Genomic DNA, 15240 nt, shown 5'->3' with positions numbered 1-15240 from the left:
CAATTGAATTTAAAAAATTGTATTAACTATAAAAAAGTAATTAAAATAACTAAGAATGTAGTTGGAAGAACGAGGTTTTGTAGTTGTTTCAGTTTTAGTAGTTGATTCAACTACATTTTTTTTAGCAAACTGAACTGCTAATTATTAACTCCATAAAAAGTAGTTCCATTAATTACCTACACACACAAAATTAAACTAACTAGAAAAGTATAGTTACTTTAACTACTTTCCAGCCAACTAACCAACAGTAGTTGAAGATCTCAGCTAATTTTGTACAGTGAACCATTCAACATTTTACGAGTAAAGTTAGAAACAAATTAACATTACAGATATATCAGTCGCACATATAATCTTAAGGTATAAGGTTTTAGTATAACAATATTTTAGTAACAAGTTTAACTTTCAATTGAATTAACAAAATTTTAAGAATAAAATTAAATACCTCAAAATGCTATAAAAAATTAATGTTTTTAAAATTAGTTCTATTCATTTATGTATCAAATAAAAGATACAACTTTACCCAATTGAAAATCCCTGTACAAGATCTTGTACAAGAAAATGTACATGTTCAGCAGCTGAACTTGTATACCTGTTCTGGTGAGAACATGTACCAAATCTTGTACAATTTCGGCACCAGAATTTGGAACAAGTTCACAAGATTTTGAACAAGTATAAATATATTTAATATTTGTATACAAGAAAATGTAGGGGAGACCGGGGCTGTTTGGCGCAACGAGTTTATTCAAAAGTGTTAAGTTACATTAATTTTTCTCTTTATTCTGCTTAAAGTACTTGATGAACTGTAAGTTTGTACAAAATTTCATTAATATTCATTAATTATTGTGGAGTATAGATTAAAGTAACTGATTTTGGCACTCCAAAGTAATTTTTTAACCTCTTCATTTTTTTGTGATATCTCTTTAAAAAATTAATTTTAGAAGAGCTGAAATATTGAGTTTTGAGCTCTATACATTTGTTATTAAGAAACAAAAAAATCTTTTGATTTATATTAAGTTTTTATAAAAAATTAATAAATATTTCAAAAGTACATTCGGGGTTAAGTGGCGCGGTTATCTGAAAATTTCGTTAAATATTAATAAAATGAAGTTGATTATATAAAATTTACACATTAATAAGCACCAATAACAATCCTATTCAAAAAATTTAACCGAATAATGGTTTTTAAATATTCACAGCGTTATTATCAAAAAAATATATATTTTTTTGGTAATTTTACGATTTTATTTAAATCAAATTGCATTTAATTTAAATGAAATTTTCTAATTTTTATATTTATAATAATTTTATTGTAAAATTACAGTACAAGACTTATTTTGTTAAGTCTTATATTATTTAAACTTTAAATCATATAATTTAATTTTAATTTCACTCCTGTGCCACGCAACCCCGGGTCGGGGTTGCTTGGCGCGTTTTACACAGCTTCAAATAAAGTGGTATAAAAATAAAAGTATTTAAAAAAAGCAAAAATGAGTGAGTTACACAACAAAGAGTAAAAAGTACGCCAAGTAACCCCGGTCTCCCCTACATATTCTTGTATACATGTTCTTGTAAAGGTTCATTTATGTCTTATTCATTTAGTAAAAATTAAAAACTTTAAAGGCTGGTAGTTTTCTTAGGACTTTACAGCTGCGCAATAATTTTTAGCATGCGCATAAGTAAAAGGTTTTAATGATTCTAAATTATTAAAATCTCAAATTTAAAAAAAATATTTTTTTTAAATGAACTTGTACAAGAAGATGTACAAGAAAATGTACATTTCCTTGTATACAAATATTAAGTATATTTACTTGTACAAGATCTTGTACAAGTTCTCGTACAAGAACTTGTTCCAAATTCTGGTGCCGAAATTGTACAAGATCTTGTACATGTTCTCACCAGAACAGGTATACAAGTTCAGCTGCTGAACATGTACATTTTCTTGAACACGATCTTGTACAGGGTTTTTCAATAGGGTATAGTTACATAAAAAAATTTGTGGAATATTCAACATATTAAAATTATATCCGTATCTAGGCCTTTTCATTTCCGAAATTTTAATTTTTAATACGGTCATCACCAAAAAAACAAATTCAACATATTATTTGGGGCAAATGCTTTTTCTTAGAAAATTTATGAATATCATTTAAAAAGTTGGTGAAAATTCCTAAAAATAACCATAAATATACCATTTGATTTAAATTTAATTTCTATATAAATTTAGAAACTTATTTCTAAATTGTCGAAAATAAATGCAATTAATATAATTCTAATTTACCTACGTTATTTAAATAATATGTTCCACAAGTATATATACGAAAAAAAAAATATATATATATATATTATGTGTGTGTATGTGTGTGTGTGTGTGAAACTCTTAACTTATTTTAATTGACAAAACACTGAAGACATTAACAGTGATTTAGAATAATTCGTCTTTTGATGCACTTTAATAAATATATATTAGAGTATCCCAATCAAAATTAATTTTGAATAATACTTGCGATTGTTCACAGTTAATCAAATTATGGTATTAGATACAATTGTTCCCGACAAATCCTAAAAAGTTTTACAAGTCATATATTCATAAAAATTAATTTCAAATGAAAAATATTTTTAAAAAAACTATACCTGCTTCAGCTAATTTTTTAAAAAATTTCTTTTTGAAATTAAAAAATTTATCAAGCTCGAATAGTAAGAAAATTCTCTAAATATTTTGCAATTTTATTCCTGCATTCAATAATAATCATATACACTCTCTGTATCAGTGAATTTTATTGCTAATCAGTTATAAGTATACCAAATTAGTGAAATTCTACTGATTTGGTATACTTATTATAACTGATTAGCAGTGAAATTCGCTGATTCAAATTAAGAGAGTAAACTATTATTCTAATATTTATTTAAACAAATTTTTACTAAAAAAAATTTTTTGTATTTTATTTGCAGTTTTTTATATATTTATAGTTAAAATCTATTTGGCGTTGATTGTCCGCCGACTTTTTTCTTGTGGTTAAAATTGAAAAATAAAAAAAAAAATTTTTTGCATACATTTTTATCTACAAAAATACATAGTTTTGGGCAATAGTTTTAATTAAAAAATGAAAAAAAATTAAATTTATATAATTATTTCTAAATATTTCATAGAAATTGATGTATTATATCAACACTACATGATAAAAAATATATATATTTTATCCAAAAAATTTTTGGTGTTTTTTCTTTATTACAAAAACATTTCTTCCATTTTTCCTAGAATTATTTATAAACAAAAAAAAAGTAGAAATGAAAGAAAAGAAACACAACGACATAACTGCATAAGGAATATGCAGAATCGCACACTTTACAACACCAGTAAGTAAAATCTTGACCATCAGGATGAGTTTGGAGGCCGAACAAAGCCCGCATGTAACTGCCCTCTCAAACATTAGTTTTCTAGAAGAATATGTTCCTATTGGTCGCTCCTCCTATGTAGGGGGCGTTTCTATAGGACATTGTTAAATTATATAAACGTGTGTGAGTGTGGAATGATTAACTCAGTCTTTGGATCATCAGACAAGTACTCATCGTGAGATTCGTATGGGGATCGCAGTCACTATCGGTCGCGCTGCAAGGTCCAGTACAACTAGTTTACTTCGTTAACTCAGCTTAAAACTAATCAAAATTAATCATAACTGCTAACAATTGATCACAATTGGTTCAGATTCCATTACACACGTGGTCCGCACGGGTAATCATCTAAGTTTTTGCATAATTGTTTAAGTGACACGCGCAACCATCAAAAACATCGTCAAGCGCCTTTTTTTTAAATTATAAAGAGGTTGAGTAGAATTAGAACTACTTTTTAGTTTTCCGATCATTTCATTTATCAGTTATCTATTAATTACAAACGGACAGTGATTGTTAAAAAAAAAAAGAAGGAAAGATAATATTAAATATTTATAATTTTTTATCATCCAAAAAGCAACAACTGTGATTAAATATTAAAGTGCGCCCCTAGTTTTTCATTATTTTTTCAAAATTAAATTTTGATTGTAAAAAAAAGTTTCTCGAAGAAATGGACGGTGGTCCTTTTGATGATCAGATATTTTCGGAATTTGGAAATCGAACTGCTAGCGGTGTTCATAGTATTCAAGTAATGTTAGGCTTGCATAGTTCTCATCATGGGAGTGATATAATGCCAACAAGTGGACATCTTCATAAATTGGATACATCTAATAGTCCACCTCCACATCATCAAACTTCACATCAACATCTTCAACAGCAAAAAGAATTAAAGGAACTTGAATTAGTTGGAATGTATGCTCCACTTTCTCAAACGCAAGATATAACAACTTCTACATCAACAACTGGTACATCAACATCGACTACTCTTCAACAAAGTTTACAACTTGGAAATTCTTTGAAAAGGAAACCTGAAGATCCATTAGGAAATCTAACGTCGGGTAAGAATAAATCAAATTTACTTTATTTTAAATGGAATTTTTGTAAAATTTAAAATGTTAATTTGCGATCTCTGCTACAGTTTTGGAGGTTTTGAGGACTAACGAAATAAATACATTTTCATGTGCCTGCACTGAAAAAACGTAAATCTAAATTTAAGTATATCTCCTTAACGCCTATATTTAAGGATATTTAGAGTTACTTTTTTCAGTGTGAATTTCTGATCGTTCAAATGAACGAAATCATTTTTTGGGTCTTTAAAGTTTTCAAAATTACTTTTCCAATTAAAAATAAACAAATACATTTAACATTTATTATAAATTATTAATTTATTCTTTTAATACAAAAACCAATATTTTGCAATGAAATTTGAATTTAAAGAAGTAGTAATCAAATGTTTTGTTCTTATTCAAATGTTCAGAATTTGCAGAATATACATTTTTTTCAAAAAAGTTTTTTTTTTATTAATAAACAAATTATTTTTTATTAACTTTTTAAGCATATAAAAATATAACATATTTGAAGAAAACTTTATAAAATTTTCATTAAAAATATTTTTGAAATTTTATAATCAGTGAAAACTGTTTTTCTGAGATCTCCCTCAAAGAAGAGTTTCCGGTGAACTCGATAATGCCGGTTGGTAAAATTATATTTTAATACGAAATTTTTCATAACCATAATAATAATAATTGTGAGATTAATTTCCAACTTTGGGAAAATATTTTTGACATTTTAGAGTAAGTGCACCTATTACGGCGAGTGCATCAATTACGGTGCGTTCATAAAAAATAACTATTATTACTATTATATATTTAATATAACTGTTGCAAAATGATTAAAAAAAATTATTTTAATCTTGTTTTGATACAATTACTAATAAAGATGCATATTTAAACAATTATTAATTTAATTATTTGAGATCAAATTTTTTCCCTCGCCGTAATTGAAACATTTTTAAGATTTCCATTGGCATCAATTACGGTGGGCAAAGTATCTTCAAAATACACGTAATTTTGGTCACCGAAACTGATACAAACGCGACGTAATAGAAAATTACAGTATTAGTTTTAATTTCTCATATTTGTTTAAATAATTGACTTTTATAAAGTTAAATTTTTTTTTAATATCTAAATAACATAAGCTTTTAGTTTAATAAGTCTTCAATTGACTTTATACAATGGAAATTCAAATTTTCTATTTCAAAGGTGTTTTGGCTCGAATCGCGCCGTAATTAGTGCATTTACCCTAATATATTATTAGATAAAAAAATTTTCTAATTTTTTTCACTAAAAAAATTATATTCTAACTTTAAGAATATCTTCTTGACGCCTATTTAAGAAAACTTCCCATGTATTTTACTATTAAAGTTATAGAATATAATATTCTTAAAATAAGAAACGTTTCTTAAATTAAGAATTTTTTCGTTTGTCTGTAGAATCTTTCTTAATTTAAAAATGTTTCTTATTTTAAGAGCATTTGAACCTTCGTGACGTCACAAATCATGGCGCATGACACGCAAACTTCTCAGGTATGTGAAAAACACAATTTTGAATATTTTTTAAAAAAACCTTTTGGAAAATGTTCAGAGAAACATAGACTATGTCTGTTATGTGCGAAAAATTCAAAATTTTGCGTATAAAACGTTTTTTAAACAATGTTTAAGTTGGTTCCCTGTTGAAAATTCCTATGTGAGAACACATATGGGATCCCATCCAGGATCTCTTGTGAGTTCTTATGTGGGTTCCCATACAGGTTCACACATAAGATCCTGTATGAAAAGGTTCCTGGGATGAACTTGCGTGAGATCAAGCGCACGATCTTATGTCTCTGTAAAAGCAATAACACAGGATCCCATGAGGTTTCCTGTGTAGGTTCCTATATGAACAACACGATAAATAGGAACACACATGGGATCTTATCCGAGATCTTGTATGAGTTCTTACATAGGTTCCCACATAGGTTCTCACATATAAGAAGATTAATAGCAGCTTAATAAGATTTTATATCAAATCTTATTAAGCTGCTATTAATCTTCTTATATGTGAGAACCTATGTAAGAACTCATACAAGATCTCGGATAAGATCCCATGTGTGTTCCTATTTATCGTGTTGTTCATATAGGAACCTACACAGGAAACCTCATGGGATCCTGTGTTATTGCTTTTACAGAGACATAAGATCGTGCGCTTGATCTCACGCAAGTTCATCCCAGGAACCTTTTCATACAGGATCTTATGTGTGAACCTGTATGGGAACCCACATAAGAACTCACAAGAGATCCTGGATGGGATCCCATATGTGTTCTCACATAGGAATTTTCAACAGGGTTGTCACAAGTAAGGAAAAATACACGAATTGCTTATATATAGGCATTGTTTAAAAAACGTTTTAAACGCAAAATTTTGAATTTTTCGCACATAACAGACAGAGTCTGTGTTATTCTGAATATTTTCCAAATGGTTTTTTTAAAAAATATTCAAAATTGTGCTTTTCACATACCTGAGAAGTTTGCGTGTCATGCGCCATAATTTGTGACCTTAACATTGTTTAAAAAACGTTTTAAACGCAAAATTTTGAATTTTTCGCACATAACAGACAGAGTCTGTGTTATTCTGAACATTTTCCAAAAGGTTTTTTTAAAAAATATTCAAAATTGTGCTTTTCACATACCTGAGAAGTTTGCGTGTCATGCGCCATGATTTGTGACGTCACGAAGGTTCAAATGCTCTTAAGAATATTATATTCTAACTTTAAGAATAAAATACATGTCAAATATTCATAAATAGGCGCAAAGAAGATAGTTTTAAATTTTGAATACAATTTTTTCAGTGCTGAAAACTCAATACTTATATCTATAACTTCATTTTTATATGTGAAAGAGAGAGATAGCATTATGTGGATTCAATTTTTTTTAATGAATGCCCCCCACCCCCAAGAACCTTGTCTGGATCCGCCTCTGATAAAATATAATTTTCGTCGATTTTCTTAAATTGAATTAAATTAAATTATTTTCTTAAACTTTCAATTCACATATATTTTTTTTACATTTTTCAATTAATAATTTAACAAATAATAAATTTGTCTGATGGGGTCCATAGTCGACATGGACGAAAAACTTAACACACATGTAAAAAATTAATAATAAATGTGAATGGATTATTGTTAAATACAAAATAAATATATTTTTACGCCAGAAATTACTCTAGTTTACAAAATTAAAATAAATTTTTAACCTTGGGCAATTCATACTTATTTCTTATGTATAAAATTTTCTCCTGAATCCGAATATGAAATCAGATATTTATAAAGTTAAAAATTTAGCTATTACTAAATTACTTAGCTAAATTTCAATTTTTTGAGTTTCGAAAAAAGTGGGTTCACTTATTTTGCAGTTATCTCTGGATTTAATTAATAGATTACAATTTTCTACACTGTCTTTTGTGGACATTATATTTGTTTCTCGAATTTGTTACTTGTCTTTTATTTACTGGTGAAAACGTCCCAAATTACGAAAAAATGATCCATGACTTGCTCACAAACTATAAGAAAATCGGTATAATTTTTTAATATTTCTTTTTTAATGATATCTGTTTTTAACTTTTCTAACTTTATTCATATATATTAATTCCATTTTATTGGAATAGGTGTAAATATGTCTTTGAAAATTTATTTCCCACACTCCCACCTGGATTTCTTCCCAGAAAATCTAGGCGCTAAAAGTGATATCCCCTGAAAACTCCTCTTTCTGCACTGATTAAAAACAATTCTCTCTATGTCATTATTTTACATTTCACTTAGTATCCAGATAGTTTTTTCTGACAATGAGAATTGTCTTTTTTCAAGATTTTTATAATTATTTTCTAAATTTTTTTCGATGAATATTTTTAAATAAAGGTTTTTCACAGGCTTCTTCTTTCTTGAAGGTTTCTCTTTCCCAGTTTTTTCTATCTTTCAAAATTGTTCGATTTTTTCACTTGGGTATAAGAATTACTGACGTGGGCCCCTAAATTTTTTTTTTTTGGGTAAATGGATTTTGGTAAACTATTTACAGGTTTCTATTATACCATCATAGACAATCAAAACATATGAAAATGAAAAAAAATTATTTATCCAAAAAAATTTAATGGACCACTTCAGGAATTCTTACCTATTTAGATTGAGTGCGTTTTGTATAAGAATAGTCCAAAATGACTGTAAGTTTATGTTTCCTCCCTCCCCACAAAAAAAGCAGATCGTACACGGAGAAAAAGGAATGGTTGGGCCAACCATAGGTATTGATAAATACGTCCCATCAATATTATATGGTTACCACAACCATATCTTTAGTTGATACAACCATAGTATGGTTGGCGCAACCAAAGGTCAGGTTGACACATCAAATTTGCAATTTTTCGTCATTTTGATGTGACAACCTAACCTTTGGTTAGGCCAACCATACTATGGTTGTATCAACTAAAGATATGGTTGTGGTAACCATATAATATTGATGGGACGTATTTATCAATACCTATGGTTGGCCCAACCATTCCTTTTCTTTCCGTGTAGAAAATTGTTCTTTCAATTTGTAGCCTCTTTTTGTTATGATTAAATTAGATGGAATGTTGTCAGACGATTTGAGAAAAGATCGAAAAACTCAAGGTCATATTTGGCTTTTTAATTCTTAATCAAGGATATACAGTAAATGCCTATAAGTTATAAACATCTTTGGAAATGTAAAAAATGAATACGAATATATACTTCAACTTTTAATACAGTATAATAGGGTAGAATATTTATTGTATTTTATTGTTGTTGTTTCAGTTAATAATGAGGTGCAACCTGCCAAAAAGGATTCTAAAAAGAAGACTGATAACAATGGAATTAAGAAAAAGAAAACAAGGTATATATTTACAAACTTTTATTACTACTTTTTCATTCGCACGATCTCTTAAGGATGTTTATCCACGGAAATGCAGACCTGTAGAATTATTTTCTGAAGAAAATAAGCCATATTACATTGAAATCGAATCTTTTTTAAAAAATTTTATACAATATAAATTGTAAAAACAAATAAATTTTGTAGATTAAAAATTTTTTTTTTTTGAAAATTGATATCTCTTCTTTCAGAGAGTACATATACAATTAATAATATTATTTTAATTATTTAAATGTTAACAGTATAATATTTTACTAAAAATTAGTGAAAATTTTTTATTATAATTTGAATTAGGGAACGAATTCTCACCAACTCAAATTTAGAGAGTAAGAAGAAAGGAAAAAATATATTTTTGCAATATACCCTTTAGTTTTTCGATTTCATTTTTCTCAATTCAAATTATCATTTATAAGAATAAAAGAGAGAAAGAGAGAGAGATAACATAATTGTCTAAATTACACGAAGGGGATTATATGAAAAGTGGGGGAAATTTAGACACACATATAAACACAATGAGGGACCCCTATCTACCCACACGGTGCAGTACTTTAATAAAGTATACTGGACATATGTAGTAATAATAAATATATTGGAATTTTGCTTCTCACGTGGTCTAACTTTGATTGTAATATTGTAAAATATGAGTCAAACCACCTCAACTGTGACAAACTTTTGTTGATATTTGGAAATGTAAAAACGTTCATGAAAATCTGTAGTTGACAACAAAATTTAAAAAAAAAACACACACTTTAAACCTATCTTTGAAATTTTAAATCTTTTTATAATTTTTTTTTTACACTAAAAAATATTGAGTTAAAATTAAAATGTTTTTAAAAATTTTACTACAGTAAATTAATCTGATTAATTATTATGAAGTTAAATTACTTATTGAATTACTTCTCTTAAATATTTTTATTAAAGCGAATTAAATCAATTTTTGAATTTTTTCCGACATATTGGATCTGCCATTTTGAATTTTGAAAAACTGACCTCGGATTTGTATTTAGCGAGCCTAAAAACCCCAGAGTAACAAGTTTCAAGCGAATTCAATCAATTTTTAAATTTTTTCTGCCATATTTGATTGGCCATTTTGAATTTTTGAAAACTGTCCACATATTTTCATTTTGTCATATTTTAACATTACTGGTGCTTAATTTAGAGATAATTTGAACATTTTTTGATACTTTTCTAATGTTTGAATTATAATTTCTCCAAATATTTTTGGTAAACTTAATATGGCCAAGGTATAATCATTTATTTTTATTAAATTTAGAACAACATTTACGGCCTATCAATTAGAAGAATTGGAAAGAGCATTTGAAAGAGCTCCTTATCCCGATGTATTTGCACGAGAAGAATTAGCTTTGAAGTTGGCACTTTCGGAATCACGAGTTCAAGTTTGGTTTCAAAATCGACGAGCTAAGTGGAGGAAGCGCGAACCTCCCCGAAAAACAGGCTATATGGCAACTGGATCTGGAAGTCCTGGTTTGACAGGTAATTTTTTTTTCTAGTTTTACTATATTTTAAAAATTGATTTTAGAAAAGCAGGTAATTAAAGTGAAAAACTAAAAAATCACATAATTCCAACAGCATCCAGTTTAAAATTTTTACATCTATTACTTTCTAAATTAGTAAAAAAAAAATCACAGATGTCAATTCAGTTGCTAAATTCCAGCTATTTGAATTTGAAAAATTATTAAATTTTCATCATCTTTTGTTTGTTTTCAGGATCATTTACCTCCATAAATAACAGTATAAATCCTTTTGGAACGTCAACAACAACAGCAGGACCACCTGACGCATGGTCATACACTCCAACAGCTTACGATCTTGCGCCACATTTAAATCTCTTGAGTTCAACAGGTTCACCTTATTCAACTTCTTTCGGAGGACCCAGTAATAATGGATCTGCTTATTCTTATGCTACAATGTTACCGCAACATGATCCATCTCTTTTTTCTGCACCATCAGGAAATACAATGAGAGTTCATCAGGATTATATGAATGCCAACAATAGTCCACCACCTTCACTTACACGTGACTATCAAACCATGGTTACACATTCTTCGCCACAACATCTCACCAGTTCTATTTCAGAGGATGAACATCAAAATAAACAATTAGACTATGTAAGTGGTCTTAGTCCAACAGATAAATATCAACATGAACAAGCAGAATATTCTCATCAACACGATCAAAAACAAGATTATGGAATGCATTCGCCTTCAAATCGACAAGGCCTAAAAGATCAAGTATTAATTAAAAGCGAGCCCGGTGGCCAACAGAGTTATGTTCAATTACCTCCTTTTTTAAACTAACAAGAACTCTCAGGACAAAATATATGAATAAAAAATCGAATTAATAATTCTCTAAAAGAACTATTAAATTTACATTCTTTCATAAAATTATTATTATTATTATTATTGTTAACTTATATGCTATACATAAAAGTGTAAACCGTTAATAAGAGGGCGGAAATTAGGAACAACATATTATAATATGTATTTAAACCAAAATTCTCCAAAAATGCTCGATTATTTGTAGCCCAATATTGAGGATACTATTATTAAGAAGAATAAAGTAATAATTTATATATTAACAATAATAGTATATAAATTCAAATTATTGTTTCCTCTATATAAACAAAGTGAAATGTGCACAGCCCTATCAGAGTACATACGTCCATTAAAATTCACTTTGATCGCGTATTGGACACCATTTATTGTCCTCGATTAACCTCGATAAAAGTTTTGGATTGCTGTTCAATCAGTTTTTATAAGTATTATTCCTGATGGTATTCAAAAATTTGTTTCCGAAACAATCACTTTTTATTCGAATTTCTACTTAACTCAAGAAAAAAATTCTTTCCTGATCATTACGAATTAATTTTAATCCTTTTGAATCCTAAAAAGATGAGGATCAATAAGGCCGTTTTTTGGGTCTTTCTCAAATAGATTTATATTATGAAAAATTTGATCTCCTTAGAATGATAGACAATTTCCCCAAACCGTTTTTGATTTATCAAAAAATACCGGCAATAACTCATCTTAAAAAATTGTAAAATACATCTTAGCAGAGATTAGTTAATTTTAATTCGTAATTAAAAAGTCCCGGTCATCAAACTTTCCCAAAAACTTTGTACATATGTAGTGAAGAAAATATGTCATTATGAGCGATCTAAATCAAAAACCGGAACAAAAAATTCATGATGGCGAATCCAATTCGTTGGAAACTTGCTACTTGGGGGTAGATATACAAAATTCAAAATGTCGGATTCAATATGCCGGAAAAATATAACTAGTAGGATGAGTTATTTCCGGTATTTGTTGATAAATCAAAAAACGGTTTGAGGAAATTTTCTAGCATACTATAAGGAGACCAATTTTTTCATAATATCAAACGATTTGAGATGGGTCCAAAAAAAATGACCTTATTGACCCTCATCCTTTCATTTCAAATCAATTAGAAGCTAAATTAAAAATTTTTAATCCTTTTAAATTATAAAATTTAATTCCGAATTAATTCGTTTTCAAGCCAAAATAATTTATTTGTAATGAAATTTTTGGTTTTAAAAAAATTAAATTTCGGAATGATCCGGAAAATTTTTTTTCCTACCTATTAAAAATGATTGAAATTTAATCCAAAACTTTCGTGAGGGAAATCATAAAAAAGTTGATCTTGCATTGTGTTTTTATTTCGTTTGTATTAAGTTTTAAATTAATTCATATTGTTATACGTATTTCCAAAAAGTATATATACATATATATATTTATCTATACCAAGTTTTACTCTTTCAAATCGTCTTATTTTCAAATTTTTTTTAACTATATAGCATAGTATATATTGACAATTTTAAATGTTTTGTAAATTTTATTTCAAAGTATAAGAAATATAAGAACACAGGCGGATAAAATTTTAATTAACAAAACCAGATTGTTCCTGAAGATTTTTAAAAGTTAAGATTCATAATCTATGAACCTTGAGTAGGTAATAATTTCAAGCAAATTCAATTGATTTTTAAAAATATGTCTACGATATTAGATCTGCCTTTTCGAATATTGAAAATCTTATAGGGAATAACAAATTTTAATAAAATTGGGATTTTGAATTTTTTTTTCTTTGATATTAAACTCCGATTTCCAAGCAGCGATTTCTAAAATCCTCAAATGACAAATTGTGTGTAATTTTATATACTTTATGAAAATTGATTCGACTTTATTGTGAACATTAAAATGAAATTACACTATTCTTTATGTTGAAGTTGGCAAGTTATAAGTTAAAGTTGAAGCTTAATTATTTCGGGTATACCAAATTTTATTTAATTACAAAAATAGTAGATTTTATTCTAACGACTTTTTTTTTAAAAATAATTAATATTTAATAAAATTTTTCTCTATTAAATGCAGAGAAATTTTTAATAGTTTTCTAATTAGGATATTCACCTTATTGTCGAGTTGAACAAATAAATTACATACTTTCAAAAAACGATTTTTCAAAGTGGAAAAAAAAACTATCTAATGAGTCTAAAATTTTAATAATAAGAAATATAGTCTGGTCCAGAAGATCAGCAACATTTTTTCGGCCTGTGCAATTTTTGCAATATTTTCTACTACTAAGAGTTTAATTGTAATTAAAATAAAAAGATTGTTTTAAGAAAAACTCCTTAAATTGATAATATTCCATTAAGTGTATAGAATGTTGTAAAAGATTTACTTTTTTCTTTGATTTTTAAAAAAAATGAAACATATTGTAATAGTCTAATATAAAATGTATACAATTATATGTGCCTTAAAGGAAATTTGAGTACAATTCATATTTGCAATCTATGCTATACAATTTAGATTATGGAAAAAAATATATCTTTGTTATACTAAATAGTAAAAATCCAAATTTGTACACTTATACTGATCTCATTTATGTGCCTTTTATCATTATCGTATAAAATAATAATTATCTCTAAGATCATTTAAAGTATCTCACGAAGTTTTGCTTTATTTGTGAAAAATTATAACTATGTACGTCAAATATTCTACAAATTCAAAAGATTTACTAATATGGATTCCAAAAGTGCTAAAACCTCTCTGTTTACTTTCTTGTAAGTTTGTCAAATAAAAAATACAACAAAATATTACAATAAAAAAAATTTCAAAAATAAAAAATTTCCTGAATTAAATTGTACTATCCTTATTACACAAATATTTTCTCATATGGAAAACATATGATTACACAGTGTGGAACACCAAAAATTGGGTTAAGATTTGACTATGATGGTATATATGCTTAAAAAATCAATTTCAGTTAACCCCTTGACAGTCCAATATACTTGACAGGCCCATATACGTCCAAAAAAAATCGTGCTACCTTTATGGTTTTGGACATATATGTCCACAGTAGAAAAAAAATACTAAACATAATTCGATTTAAGTGTCAATGGATATACTAAGGTTTTCGAGGTCGCTGAATCCGAATTTGAGGTCAGATTTAAAAAATTCAAAATGGCGGACCCAATATGGCGTTCAAAAAAATTTTTAAATTGACTAAATTTGCATAAAAATGGTTCCTTTAGGGTTTTTGGGGTCGCTAAATCCAAATTTGAGGTTAGATTTAAAAAATTTTAAACGGCGGACCCAATATGTCGGAAAAATTTGAAATTGATTAGATTCGTTCAAAAACCCCCCAAGTACAGAATTTTGAACGAATCGAATCAATTTTAAATTTCTCCTCCATATTGGGTCCGCCATTTTGAATTTTTAAAATCTGACATCAAATTTGGATTCAGCGACCTCAAAAACCCCCGAGTACCGAATTTTGAACGAATCGAATCAACTTTAAATTTTTCTGCCATATTGCATATTATATATATATATATATATATATATTATTAT

The 15240-nt window shown here is 27.5% G+C and overlaps 1 protein-coding gene across 1 annotated transcript; it reads left to right on the top strand.

Moving 5' to 3' along the window:
* The first annotated feature begins 3246 nt into the window (after positions 1–3246).
* Positions 3247–14508, top strand: LOC127279409 (retinal homeobox protein Rx2-like). Its single transcript, XM_051301752.1, has 4 exons — positions 3247–4442; positions 9241–9319; positions 10629–10849; positions 11084–14508. The coding sequence occupies exons 1-4, from the start codon at positions 4055–4057 to the stop codon at positions 11671–11673; spliced, it is 1278 nt and encodes a 425-aa protein (XP_051157709.1). The 5' UTR covers positions 3247–4054; the 3' UTR covers positions 11674–14508.
* Positions 14509–15240: the final 732 nt, after the last annotated feature.

Source organism: Leptopilina boulardi, unplaced genomic scaffold (assembly GCF_019393585.1).
Source record: "Leptopilina boulardi isolate dan_hultmark-lab unplaced genomic scaffold, ZJU_Lbou_2.1 LbouV2_216, whole genome shotgun sequence".
Classification (NCBI taxonomy): domain Eukaryota; kingdom Metazoa; phylum Arthropoda; class Insecta; order Hymenoptera; family Figitidae; genus Leptopilina; species Leptopilina boulardi.
The sequence above is the reverse complement of the archived record's forward strand: the minus strand, read 5'-3'. Positions and strand labels throughout refer to the sequence as shown.